This window comes from Hetaerina americana, unplaced genomic scaffold (assembly GCF_022747635.1).
Source record: "Hetaerina americana unplaced genomic scaffold, ioHetAmer1.1.p SCAF_3, whole genome shotgun sequence".
Lineage (NCBI taxonomy): Eukaryota > Metazoa > Arthropoda > Insecta > Odonata > Calopterygidae > Hetaerina > Hetaerina americana.
Genome location: NW_027286874.1, coordinates 29,793,965 through 29,807,515, shown reverse-complemented (window position 1 = coordinate 29,807,515; position 13,551 = coordinate 29,793,965). Strand labels below are relative to the sequence as shown.

At 34.8% G+C, this 13,551-nt stretch overlaps 1 protein-coding gene across 3 annotated transcripts in view; it reads right to left on the bottom strand.

Annotated features, from left to right (window-relative positions):
• Epg5 (ectopic P-granules autophagy protein 5) overlaps nucleotides 1–13,551 on the bottom strand; it is an 89,904-nt gene that overhangs the window by 39,472 nt on the left and 36,881 nt on the right. For all 3 annotated transcript variants that reach the window (XM_071587311.1, XM_071587312.1, XM_071587313.1), the window contains 7 exons: nucleotides 11,869–12,030; nucleotides 10,319–10,433; nucleotides 8,504–8,670; nucleotides 8,224–8,373; nucleotides 5,354–5,531; nucleotides 4,244–4,386; nucleotides 1,476–1,635 (listed from right to left, as the gene is read on the bottom strand). In XM_071587311.1, the coding sequence (XP_071443412.1) occupies nucleotides 1,476–1,635; nucleotides 4,244–4,386; nucleotides 5,354–5,531; nucleotides 8,224–8,373; nucleotides 8,504–8,670; nucleotides 10,319–10,433; nucleotides 11,869–12,030 (1,075 nt within the window). The remainder of the gene's footprint in view (nucleotides 1–1,475; nucleotides 1,636–4,243; nucleotides 4,387–5,353; nucleotides 5,532–8,223; nucleotides 8,374–8,503; nucleotides 8,671–10,318; nucleotides 10,434–11,868; nucleotides 12,031–13,551) is intronic.

The window sequence follows — 13,551 nt, the reverse complement described above, 5'->3', positions numbered from 1 at the left end:
TCACTAATCCGTTATTGCAATGGCCAATATTCAAGAATTAAAATTTGAATTGCTACCTCATTCACCCTATTTGCCAGATTTAGCACCCTCAGATTATTTTCTGTTCACAAACTAGAAAAAATGGCTTGGAGGTCAATGATTTTCCAATCGTGAAGAAGTGATGTCGGCAGTTAATGGCTATTTTGAGGAGCAAGACAGTTTTCATTATAAAAAATGTATAGTGCTAAAAGGAGATTATGTTGAAAAATAAATACATTTTTTTCCAATTTTTTGTGTTTTCTTTGTTGGGTCGCGTACTTCTGGGACTACCCTCGTAATAATTAGCTGATAATGTACAGAGGATCCTCATAGCAGAATCGGTGCTCCTTGGTGCTCCATAAACTGTAGTGGTTCCGTGAATGTGTGCCACGGCATCCTTAGGCACTGTCTAAAACTAGCGAGGGTCGCTGCAGTGAAATGATCAATAACCAAGTATTTTTATGTTAATATGCTGCTGTGAATATTCAACAATTTTTCAGATACATTCTTCAATTATAAAACCTTCATCCTAATAATTTACAGTGGCGTAAATTGAAGTTTGGCAAAGGCCAGATTTACATCAACCACCTCAAAGTAACATAATAGGGAGTCTTGACCAACAGTCAATAGGCCAAGGGAGTGTCCTTCTTATCTTCTTTAAATTTCAACAGTTGACCCATTCTATTCTTGAAATTACTTTTTCCAAGCATTTTTAATTCTGTATCCAACCTCACCATTGGATGGCATCCTCAACTCTAAGGATTTAATAGGTAGTTCAACTTTGGCAAGAAAGATAATTTCATTCCCTCCGTCTTTTGATGAATATATCTTTTACCAAAGCAACTGGATAGTAACGTGCAAGAAAAACATTGGCCAGAATTAATCAAAAGAGCATGAGCACACAAGAAATAGAATGCTCATCACTAAGGAATTTTAACAGACACATACCTTTATACTTTAAACAATACGATTTTTACTGAAAATTAAGTTACTAAATAAGTTTAAGTTCATTAAAAAAACATGATGGCAAAAAATGACAGAAAATACTGCAGAAAAAAATAAGAGAAATGACTGACTTTAAGCCTTGAAATAAAACATCATATTTTCTCAAATTTACAGTTGTCTTCATAGGTACATGTGAAATTACTTTGAGAAATAAGAAAACACTTTGGAAGATTTTACCAAACTTTATCGCAGCTGCCTGTATCACATCACACTTCAGGTACCTGAAGATGTCACAAAATATGAAAAGCCAGTCATGTTGCAATAAATTCAGGTGAATCTACAATTTTTTCCTCAATCCACATGATGAGATTTCACAAGGTTGAGCCTGATATCACAGAATTGAAAAAATATTTTCCCTTATACAAATGTATGCCAAATAATCTTTCACATATTATACCAATGACTTTTCCCACACACATAATTTTGGTTGTTCCGAACTGTAAATTACTTACATGAACCAGCGTTTCAATGCAAGATGTGACGAGTTTCTTCACTGGGAGGCAATACATCACTGCTTCTTCACTTAAAACACGAAGAAGATGATTTAAAGCGCATAATGCTGTTTCCTGGATTTGCAAAACATCATGATTCTTCTTTTCTGATACCAAATCTCTGTAAACATTACATTTTTTAAACATAAGAATAGGACTAGAGAAGAGGAAAGAATTTTTATAAGATTATCGCACCAACAGTGACAAATATTTCAATAATTAATTCCTTCTTAAATCTGCAGTGCCTCATTTTCTTATAACTCTTATTTTCAACACAATATATCAAGTTCCCGGGAGAAAGAACAAGACTGAAATCATCCAATATCTTTGATTTAAATAATAATAAACAATCTTATTGCATTTCTTATCCAGAGAACCTAAATTTAGGCTTGAAGGTCACTCTAGTACCCAGAGAAAACATCAGTGTTCAATGACTGTCTGATTGCATTCATAAAATGTCAGCTGGATTGGCTAAAAAATATTTTACCTAGATTATAAAGAAAGAGCAATAAGGATAATGGTAGGGAAATCTTGAATAAATAGTAAGTTGGAAAATAAAAATATAGAAATGAATTTTTATCAACCCCATGGGGCTTACAGTAAAAGCTGACTATTTCAAAATTCAAGGGATCAGAAAAATAAAATTCATAATATCCAGGTTTCAAAAAATAAAAGAAAAAAGTTTCTGGTGATTGGGTATTTGGCGATTAAAATTGTGATTTTGAGTAATCTTAACATTTAAATAATTAGCAAATTGACCTGGAAAGCCAGTAAATTTATTTTTATACTTATTTTTTTATAATATTTAGGTGAGAAGTACTTATTGCTAAGTACTTAGAAAAAATTAAAAAATGTTAAACCATGTGTCTGATGAGTTGGTAGTGAGTGGACTTTTAACCATTGCCCAATATTTAAAGGAGGTGATCGACAACATATGAATAACTATAGACCAATTTCTATCCTGTCTGTGTTCTCTAAGTTACTTGAACAAGTAATGTATAATACATTGCTGGGCCTCTGAAGTAAATTCAATTTCCTCTTTGATTCTCAATTTGGTTCAATTAAAAAAAATCAACTGAAACTGCCATAAATAAATTCATTCATGATATCCCACTATTACTTGATAAAAAGAATAATGTAATTGGTGTTTTCTATGACTTTAAAAAGGCTTTTGACTCAGTTGATCATTGAATATTACTGAGGAAACTTGAGAAAAATGGCATCTCTGGGATAGCCGACAATGGGTAAAATCTTTTTTAACAGGAAGATCACAAATAATTAAATTGTACTCATCTGAATCAATTTCGTTCACAAACTAAAATCCAATCTTGATTGAGAGATGTGTTCCTCAAGGATCTCCTAGTGGGTCCCCTACTTTTCCTTTTATATATCAATAACCTCCCTAATTATTTTGTCGATGGGTCAATGCATATGTATGCAGATGATATAACTCACCTAACCTCCTCCAAAAACCTAAACCATTCTATAGTCCAAAGAAACATTTAGACACCGAGTAAATGGTGTGAAGACAACTTGGTTTCTGTTAACAATGGGAAAAATTTATTCAATTTCATTCCCACCAAAGGAAAATTACAGCCTCCCCTCTTTTAAGGATAAATGAGTAATGTATTAGGGGCTCTAATGTTACAAAATTTCTAGGGATACATATGAGTCCCTATCCTGGGAAGCTCATGTGGATGATCTCTGCCATCAATTTGTCGCAGGATGCTACCTCCTGAGAAAAATAGTTACCCTGGTTGACCTTCTACTGCTCTCTGCCTATTGTGTATTTATAAAGAGTAGACTGAAATATGGCATTGCTGTATGGGGGTACTCAAATCATTCCATGCACATTTTTAGACTACAGAAATTGGCAGTAAGAATCCTAGGGAAGGTTCCAAGGGCAAGCAGTTGTAGACTGTACTTTAAAAGATTTAACATTCAAACTCTTCCCTGTTTGTACATATTTCATACTATAATCTTTGTGCAGCAAAACAAAGCCATGTTCACACTGAAAACCAATGCTGATGTACATGGGTATAGCACTAGAGATTGTAATGACCTTAGAATAACTGCCCACAGCTCATCTATGCTTGCTAAGAACCCTCGTTATGCTGGTGTGGAATTCTTTAAAGAACTACCTAGAAAATTAAGGGAAATAGATAATTTTTAAAAATGTAAGTCTAAACTACATCAATCACTTTGTGAGCATTCATACTATACAGTTGATGAGCTCATGTCCCTTTCTATAAGTAAATGATTTCAATCAAAAGTAACTCAATGAAGGTACTCCTGTTATAGCTCCAGGTTCTTGTGTTGATTTTTACTCTGTAAATTTTCATTTCATTTTTGAGAATATGCTGATTCTGTATTATCCATGTTGTGATGTCTGCAAAGAATATGAGTAGACAATGTGATGTGTTCCATGCATGTTAAAAGCATGTCTTATAGGAACCAATACAGATTATTATTATTAATGGAACAAAAGGTATACTTTCAAAGCAGATTTTCAATTACATAAAAATATCAAATAATGCAAAATAGGTGACAGAATAACTAGGTCCTTCAAAGCTATCTGATATTTATAGGAGCATAGAGAAAGGGTATGGGAATATTTAAGAGGAATTCAAACAATCCTTGCCCTTTAGAATCAGAAAGTTTCACCTTGGCATTCAAAATTTACTTCCCCAGCATTAATCTATTGATAAGCCATAGTTGAAACAAATCACCTGGCCATATTCTCCAACAAAACACCAGAAGAGCACGCTTCTATTGGCACTGTTTTTAGAACAGTGGCAGTAATTCTTTTGCGACAGCCTACATTTCTTTCCAAGTCAGCCCAAACCTCTTGGCACATCTTTGATTCTTTCACCTGCCAAAAAAGATAACCTTTCATAAAGGTGATGTGATGACATGTCTTCATGATATCAAATCATTCAGATAAAGAACTGAATAGGTAACTCAAAACACAATAACATATTATGCATGGGTATCCAAATAAAATGTATATGACAATATAATATATTCTATTGCAACAATATTCTTCCAAGTTGTACATCTGAAACAAATTATTTCAAATAGTTGATTGCAGAAACCTTGACTTTGTGAAATTCTATCTCAGAGTAGAAATTTAAGAACAATTAAGTCAAGTTTCACTATTTATAAGCACACTTGATGATGGAATGAAAATGTTAAAATTCATGATGTGCTTATAAATAAATTGTGAAATTTTACTTGTTTTATCTTTCCACATCATTCTATTTCAATTGATGCCCTCTGCATCATTTTTAATTCACTTGCCTCCTCCTCTGAAGCCAATATCTTAAGAACTATTATAATATATTAAATAAGCCAATTTCCTAATAAAAAGATTCTGCCTATTGATAACGGAGTTTCAGAATGAGGTAACTTTCACCCACAACGATCAAATCAACCTTTGTGATGACTACTGGGATTCAAGTTCAAATTCTTCATAATAAGCCACCAGAATTATTGTAATGATGGCAATGTCAATGTTTCAATGGTGCTTTTAACATCTGTGAAATCATTTATGAGTGCATTAAGTATTGCTCACCTCAGTTATGAAATGTCTGTGAAGACCAATGAGGATTAATTCTATTCCAGAAGTAGTTACGTTAACATTTTTCAGATTTGTCATTTTGACAATGCAGCCATTGGCATCTTATTGTTGAAATATTTTAATGTACTGCAATATACTCTAGGGATCCACTTAGAATTTATGTGAACATTGGGCATTATATCAATGCAACAACTTCTTAAGAAGCTTATAAAGTATCATAATCTCTCAGTTCCTCACCACCAATAAAACTGGAACCAACCTTGAAATTAATTCTTGCTGGAGAGCTGCATGATGAGGATGCATCTTCTCTTAATGCACTGGACATACATGGAACACTGCGACTGAACTCAATCCATACATCTTTATAAAGATTCGGAAAAAGTTCAATAAAGGCACAGTCTAAGGCAGTGTGCTCAGAAAAATGAAGTGAGCTCAATCTAATTGAAAAAATGATACAAATGTACATCAAAGTTTGCACAATATGCATGATAAGGGATGCAGATGACTTATACAATGTACTTTTATTGATTATTAATCATGAAATTCTTGATCAAATGTACCCAAACAATATTCATTTGAAATAACTCAGGTTCCAAATGTTTACAAACTTGACTGAAAGTCTACGTTTACAATTCAGTGGATTAGTTACAGTACATCTGGGCATATTTTCACACCCAGAGTAAAGTGAAGAGCTAGAGCACTAAGGACTGATGAGGGTAAAAAATAAGAGAAACTTTACAGTTCCACACACTTTTAATGTTCTACAACCATGGTTTCGATGCTGCGCAGCATTGAAATCATGGTCGTAGAACATTAAAAGTGTGTGGAATTGTAAAGTTTATCTTATTTTTTAGCCTCATCATGAAGGAATTCCACAAAGTTAAGCCTAAAACTGTTAACTTCACTAAGGACTGGCAATCACCCAATGGACAAATGTGAGTTGCTTACCATCAACATGAGCTAGAGTATGGGCATGGATGCCAACCAAGAAGAAGCTAGCCATATGGACTATTGAGCAATTTCCACCAGCTGTTCCATATTTTCCATACACCCCTTCCAGTTGAATGTCCACTAACTGTCCCAGTGATTGAAAATTACTGGAAGGCCACCAATGGGAATTTAACACCATTCAATGGGGATGCTTCAGCTCTAGGCTTCTTTAAAGAGCATTGTGACAACCATCTAAATGATGTAAACATATTGAAGATTAAGGGATTGTACAAATTGCAACAATCTACCTTGTAAAAGGGCTATTAATGAAGAATAAGGAAAGTGAGCGATTCATTGATGGAAACATCATTCATCATCTTGATGAAGCTGAGACTTATGATTGCCTTGGCAGCTTTGACCACAGGAGATGAAAACAGTGAAGGAAAAACTTGCTGCCAAGTACAAACTCTCTCAGACACACATAAGTTCTGAAGGGATCGAGATGGTGCGGTGGCTATCATACTGGCTTCCCACCCAGAGTACCCGGGTTCAAATCCCGGCGGTGTTGAATATTTGTCAGTGGTATCTCGATCCCTACTTGAGGTGCTTCGTGGAGGGTACTTTGAATGAGTACGCCATCCGTCGGATGGGACGTTAAGCTGCAGACCTCTTGGTGCCTTTTGCAAGGAGTAGGCTAATGCCGACGCCAGGTTTCTCTCCACCCTTCATCCTTTCCATTCCATCCCTAATGGCTCAAATGACCTCAGCTGTCAGTCACCTCCCCTAAATACTACAACAACATAAGTTCTGAGCTGACAAGAGCAAGTTTCTCACCACACGTTTGTGGCTCTACTACTGCTTCACACTTTTGATGCATGCAAGTGGAACATCAATGATTTTCAGAACTTCATTAGGAGATTTTGGAGAAGGATGACCATCCACAGCAAAATCTTCCCTCCAAATCTTCTGCCATTGAAGTGTATCTCTAAAGAAATATAGGTGGTATGGGTCTGGCAAATTTGAAGTGTCTACATGACAGAATAGTTTTCTGTGCAGCATATTGAGTGCTCCATTGCACAGGCTATCTATAATATCTCATGGAATACCATAGGAGTGGAGGGGCTCAGGGGGGTTTCTACTCCAAGCAGGAAAGAGGCCAGTGGAGGATAGCCTTGGATATTTGTTCCCATGAAAATGGAAGTGATACTTTCATCCTTTTGCTGAAGGCTAATATCCTCAAGATGGAAATGAAGTAGGCAGATGAACACCAATAATCCCATACATGGATGTTTCTATCAAAACAATGAAGTGTACGAGGTCTGTCTGTAAAGTATCCAGCCATACAATATTTGGAGCAAAATAGCCTACCTAGAACAAAGAGGTCTTAGACAATTTCAGAGTACTCCCCTTGGAACATCAAACGCTGATCATGGTGTCTCTTCCACTTTTCAAAACAATCAGCATAGTCCTTTTCTGGGATGGTTGTCAGTTGCCCTGTCATATTCTCCCTTTTCTTTTCAACCAAATGTTGGGAAGATTAGGGTTTTGTTTGGGGGTCATTGCCATAGACTCATCTCCAGTTTGAAAACTATTTGAAAACCCAGGTCATCATTTGCAGCTTGGAGCAAGTCCCTTATAGCTGCAGAATGAAATCTTTAATGTTGATGAGATAAATAAGAATGCGATAAGGCAGCGGATGACCATTCCAAAAAAGGACTTCATTGTTTTGTAAAGTGGAAGAGGTGCTGGGATAAGGGTGTGAGGTCACAAGGGGAGTACTTTAGAGGAGACCAACACCTCATTGTTCTAGTTAGGCTATTTCTATCAAAATGTTGCATGGCAGGATACCTTCTGGATGGGCCTTGTATTAATTCAAAGATGATAATTGCCTCCCTAGATTGCATAGGTTTGACATCCAAAGCCAAGGATTTCATTCTCATATGCCAGCATGATGTAAAATACACTAATTTACTATCGCCAATAAGAACTGCATCACGTTTGCGGGGAACATAACTAAAACAAGGGGCAGAGCATGTCACAGCTAGCTCTTCTCATATAAATTTTCCAGGTTTTGGTAAAATGTTACGTAAAAAGGCCACTTCATTTAACCCAAATGTAAACTATATTTCAAAAAAAATTTGGATTTTAGCATTATAATAATCATAACAAACGAAATCTATATTAAACTGTTCACAATACCTGGCACATTCCAATAATGGTGTGAGACAATTAATGATAGCTTTTGAAGTAGCTTCTTTGCCACAGACAATTTGTGGATATTCAAGTCTCTGTATTGTTTCCAAATGCAATGGGAATGGTAGTGGAAATGGATCCCTGCATGAGCCCAACCTTTGAGAAACAATATTATAATGTACATTAAATAAACATAAAATGAAAACTCAAAATATTCTAAACATATACAGAAAATATATAATTAAGTATTTGCATGGTTTAAGAAACAATTTGGCAAACAACAGACCTTGAACGGATCCTGTGAAGAGGGGGCAAATAATGACTAGACTGAGCATAATTAAGAGTATTCATGGTTTCTCTGTAATCTTTTCTGACCTCATCCCATGATTTTACAGCTGCTGCTATTTCATTCTTGCATTGAACTATATCTACAAACTCCATCTGCCAAGACCTCTATAAAAATAAATAGTATTGATTTTTAATTTCACATTATTAGAGAAGCAAGTACATTGCAAAATGAGGGGGACTAACAAAGTTGAGCACATTTTGAACTATAACTCTTTCAAGGGAAAAAAACTGATTTCAATATAACTATATTGAAGGGGAAATGAAAATCGTTGGAATATCAGGTAATCAAAATCATGAATTAACTACAATCATTTAACCACTGAAATACTAAAATCATGGTACAATAAAAACTATAAAACCATTGCTACCATTGGATGAGTAAAACATTGCTATGATCTAAGTGCCAGTGTTAATGAATACCAGATGTACAAGTACGAAATGCGAATTTCAGACAACAGATGGTGCAGCAATGCAGTTGGTGGTATAAAGATTTGACACTTGGGCCATTTTGTTATGCCATCAACAAGTGTCAGATGGGCACGAGTGATAAATTGAAAAATTATTTAAATTGTGTTGTGTTGCTGTATTCAATAAGTTGAAATTTATACCAAACAAAGAGCATACCCGGACAGCATTAATTTTTTGTTTTCATTTGAAGAAAACTGCTGCTGAATCATATCGATTACTTTGAGAAGCTTATGGTGAGCGTACTCCATCACAAGATACGTGTGAACGATAGTTTTGGCATTTCAAAAGTGATGACTTCAATGTTGCAGACTAGGAATACGGAAAACCACCAAAAAGGTACGAAGATGTGGAATTGCAAGCACTGTTGGATGAAAATGATTCACAAACACAAAAATAACTGGCAGAGCATTAGTCAACAAGCTGTTTCCAATTTCCTAGGAGAGATAGGAAAGATTCAGAAGACTGGCAGATGGGTATCACATGAGTTGATCACAGTGAGTTGAATGACAGGCATATGGAGAGGTGCAAAAACACGTGAAATTTTGCTCAGACTATACAAAAGGAGGTCGTTTTTGCATCATATCATTACTGGGGATGAAAAGTGGATTTACTTTGAGAATTCCAAGGTCAAAAATCCATGGGTAGACCCAGGTGCACCATCCACATTGACCGCAAGACTGTATCACTTGGGCGGAAAGACGATGACTCAGTGCATGGTGAGACCAGAAGGGTGTGATCTATTATATGCAGTTCAAACCTGGCGAAATGGTTAATACTGAATGCTAACAACAATTGTTTGATTTGAACCCTTAGCTGCTTGAAAAAACCAGAATACCAAAAGAGGCAACACATAAGTCATTTTTCTTCATGGCAATGCTCCATGAAAAACAGTAAAACTGGTTTGCGACACATTAGAAGCAGTCAGCTGGGAAGTTCTAACCCATGCAGCTAACTCACTAGATTTGGCTCCTCCTGATTACCACTTGTTTGCTTTGATGGGTCACGCACTGGCTGAGCAGTGCTTTGGTTCCTACAAATATATGAAAAAATGACTTGACTAATGGTTCGCGGCAAAAGGGAAAGATTTTTACTGGCGCAGTATCCATAAATTGCCCAAAAGGTGGTAAAAAGGTCTAACTTGCAATGGAGTATACTTTGAATACAGCTCTTTTTATCGTTCTTCTGAATTTTTAAAAATCCATATTTCACACTAGCACACCTGGTATATTTATCAATTTTGAGTGGGCACTGTAATTCTATTTTGTTTAAGGAAAAATCGACTCACCCTATCTTCATACAAAATTACCATTGGGAGACGACTAGGAGAATACTGTGGAGAATGAACAGATTGATATAAATGCTTTCCTCCTTCCAGCCACAGACCGAATGCATGGAATAGCCTGTACGCAATAAGGAAAACAGAATTTGAGCATGAATGTACTATACAAATAAGCAAGTTAAAACAATAGGAATAACATATGATTTTCACAGATTTAAATATTAATCTTACCAAAATATAGTACATGTGTAAAGTGCAACTTCAAATGATGGCAGTAAAATGTAAAAGTGAGCTAGTGTAATTAAGGTGATGTGAATTAGGTTAGTTAGCAAAACTTCATTTCTTACAATGATTGATTTCAGTAAAAATTGTAAAAGAAACATTGAAATTTGATGGTTATCATTAAGAAGGCATGGTTAACAGTAACTATGAAATTTTCTCATTAAATTATTACTTTTACATAGTATATATCAATAATAAACCCTTTGTATTGCCCGGTGAATGTAACACACCAGGAGAGAAGAAATATATTTCATTGTGTAATAAAATGGGAAACATTTAGAGAGAAAATAGAAACGTTTAAAGTCTAACAACCAATTTTAAGATGCACACCCTTATGTTAAATGTCTTTTAACAACAGATGATAAATAATGAAAATCAAAACAATAATCATACATGGGATTCACTTTGGCTACAACTCATTCAATCGTACGTGCATATGAGCTTAATTTTTGAATTTAGGTAAAATGTAAGGTGATAAAAACTGGTGAGGGTTGACAACATTAGTTTAACCTTCAGTTCTTTGATTCTAGGCTAAGGATCAGAAACAGTAACAATTTCTTCAATTTTTGATTCCAAATGCAATTCCAACACAATTTTATTGATGATTAAGGTGAAAAATTATTAATTTTAAGGAGTTTTTAAATTAACAGCAAAGTCATGTGTTTTTTGTTTAGCATGAACATTACCATTAAATTGCTAATGTTAATGTTAAACAAAAAATATATGACTTTGCAGTTAATTTCAAAACTCGGTAACAATCAATAATTTTTTACCTTAAATCATCAATTAAATTGTACCGGAATAGCATTTTGAATCTAAATTGAATTTTTAGCATTTGGTTCCAATAAGTAGACATTGATATATAATAAATGGTTTGAAAGAATGTAATTTTCCTTTCTTAGCATATGCTTAGTTATGATTGCAACTCATTTCCCATTCCCTCAATTCTCCAGATTTGGCTCCATTGAGCTACTACCAGTTCTCCAGTATGAAGAAATAGCTGGTCAGAATGTGAATATTTAAAAGAGAAATTGATGGAAACACATGTTCAATCAATCACATTATTTGGAAGGATTCAGCATACTGAAATGGTACTGGAATAAATGTCACCAAGCCAAAAAGTAGATTATTTTGAAAATTCAAAATAGTTACCATCCTCATAATCCTCTATATTATTTACTTGCAGGGTATTCAAATAATGAACAGAAATAAAATTTTCTATACGTGAATCTTTACTTCTGAACTGGCTACTAAATAAAAGACTCAATCTGCACCTTGAGCAATGCCTTAGCCATAATGATGCTTGATGATCATCATCAGATGAAGCCTCACGGTTATACCACTCGACACACTCATTCAACTTCTTCTTCATTTGTACCAGTAAAGCAGAGAAAGATGAACCTTCAAACAGCATAGTGCAGCTTTGCCCAGAGCAGCTGAAAAAATGAATCATTTCCTAAATTATATTCTTCATTTTAGTAAAATAATAATAATAATACATAACAATAGTGTATTTTATTTGCCCAAAGATCATATTACAAAAATATCAGGTCGATTGTATATGTACATGATATAAGGCATGTCAAAAAGGAGTAAAATGTATACAGGCTCCATTGTGACACAAAATATGGTACTAACAATTACATTAAATTAAGAAATTAGAGCAAACAGACAAACATTAAATGCAAACATACACACAAATATCCATTAAAAATCATGGAGCATTAATATTAACTAGACTAAGACGATTGCTATAAACTAAAAGTATAGACTCCAAGATCAGAATTATTGTTGAGATATTCCTCAACCGAGTAGAGCATATTTTGTCATAGATATCTTTCTAATTTATGCCCGAATGCAGTCGCTCCCTTAGTATCCTTCATGCTTTTGGGTAGTTTGTTACATAATCTGATGCCCATTTAATTGGGTCCTAATTTCAATACTTTGGCTCTTATATTCCCATAGCGGATGTTGTGCCTGGTCCTGGGGTTAGGGGTGATGATAGAGTTAAGAGAATAGTTGCCAATGTTATTTTTTACGCACAGAATCAAAACCAAAATGTTGATGCGCGGCAGTGGTAGCAAATTTAATTCATGGAAAATAGGCCTTCATGGATTCTGAGGTTTCCCAGTTATTACTCTAACAGCTTTCTTTTGTATTTTAAAGATGGTTAGAGAAATAGCAGCTGATCCTCATAATATTATACTATAGGTTATATTTGAATACATTTCCCCATGGTATAAATTAAGTAGTAATGTTTTGCTTGTAGTCTAATGTAAATTTCTTATTAAATAGCAAGTGGAGCTAAGCTTATGCTAATCCCAAGACACATTTGTATACAAAGAAATACCAATAAATTTACATTCCGTCACCTGCTTATTTGATCGTCATTAATTATCACCAGCAGACTATACGTCATATTCTTATAGCGTGAAAACTATGCCATTTTTGTTTTATTCGAATTTAAGTCTGTATAGTAATCTGTACACCACTTTTTCATTGCAAGTGTAAAATCCCTTGATTTTTCCATGAGGCTGCATTAAGTGTGTGTTGATAATGTTACATTACAAGGGGGTACCCAAAGATAACCAGAATAGTGCTGCGGTTGGCAGAGTTTACGTAGTATACAAAGCATTACATTCACCAACCTTCCATAGATCTTTTATTACTTGAACAGAAGAATCACTTATAACCAATTAATGATCATAATTACTAAGTTAATATAGTCACCCATGATTAGTGATTGATGGCTAACTATATAGTCATTAACTTAACAAAATTACCACTTATTACTGTCCATTCCCATTGGGGAAATTATCAAACCAGAAAACGTTCAGAGGTAAACCACTGGCTGTTGCCAGTTGAACCAGACTTTAGTATACTTATCTACCACCAAACTTCAACTGCCTCCAGAGTAATGTAACCCCTACTCTAAAAATCTTTAGAATCTCATCCAT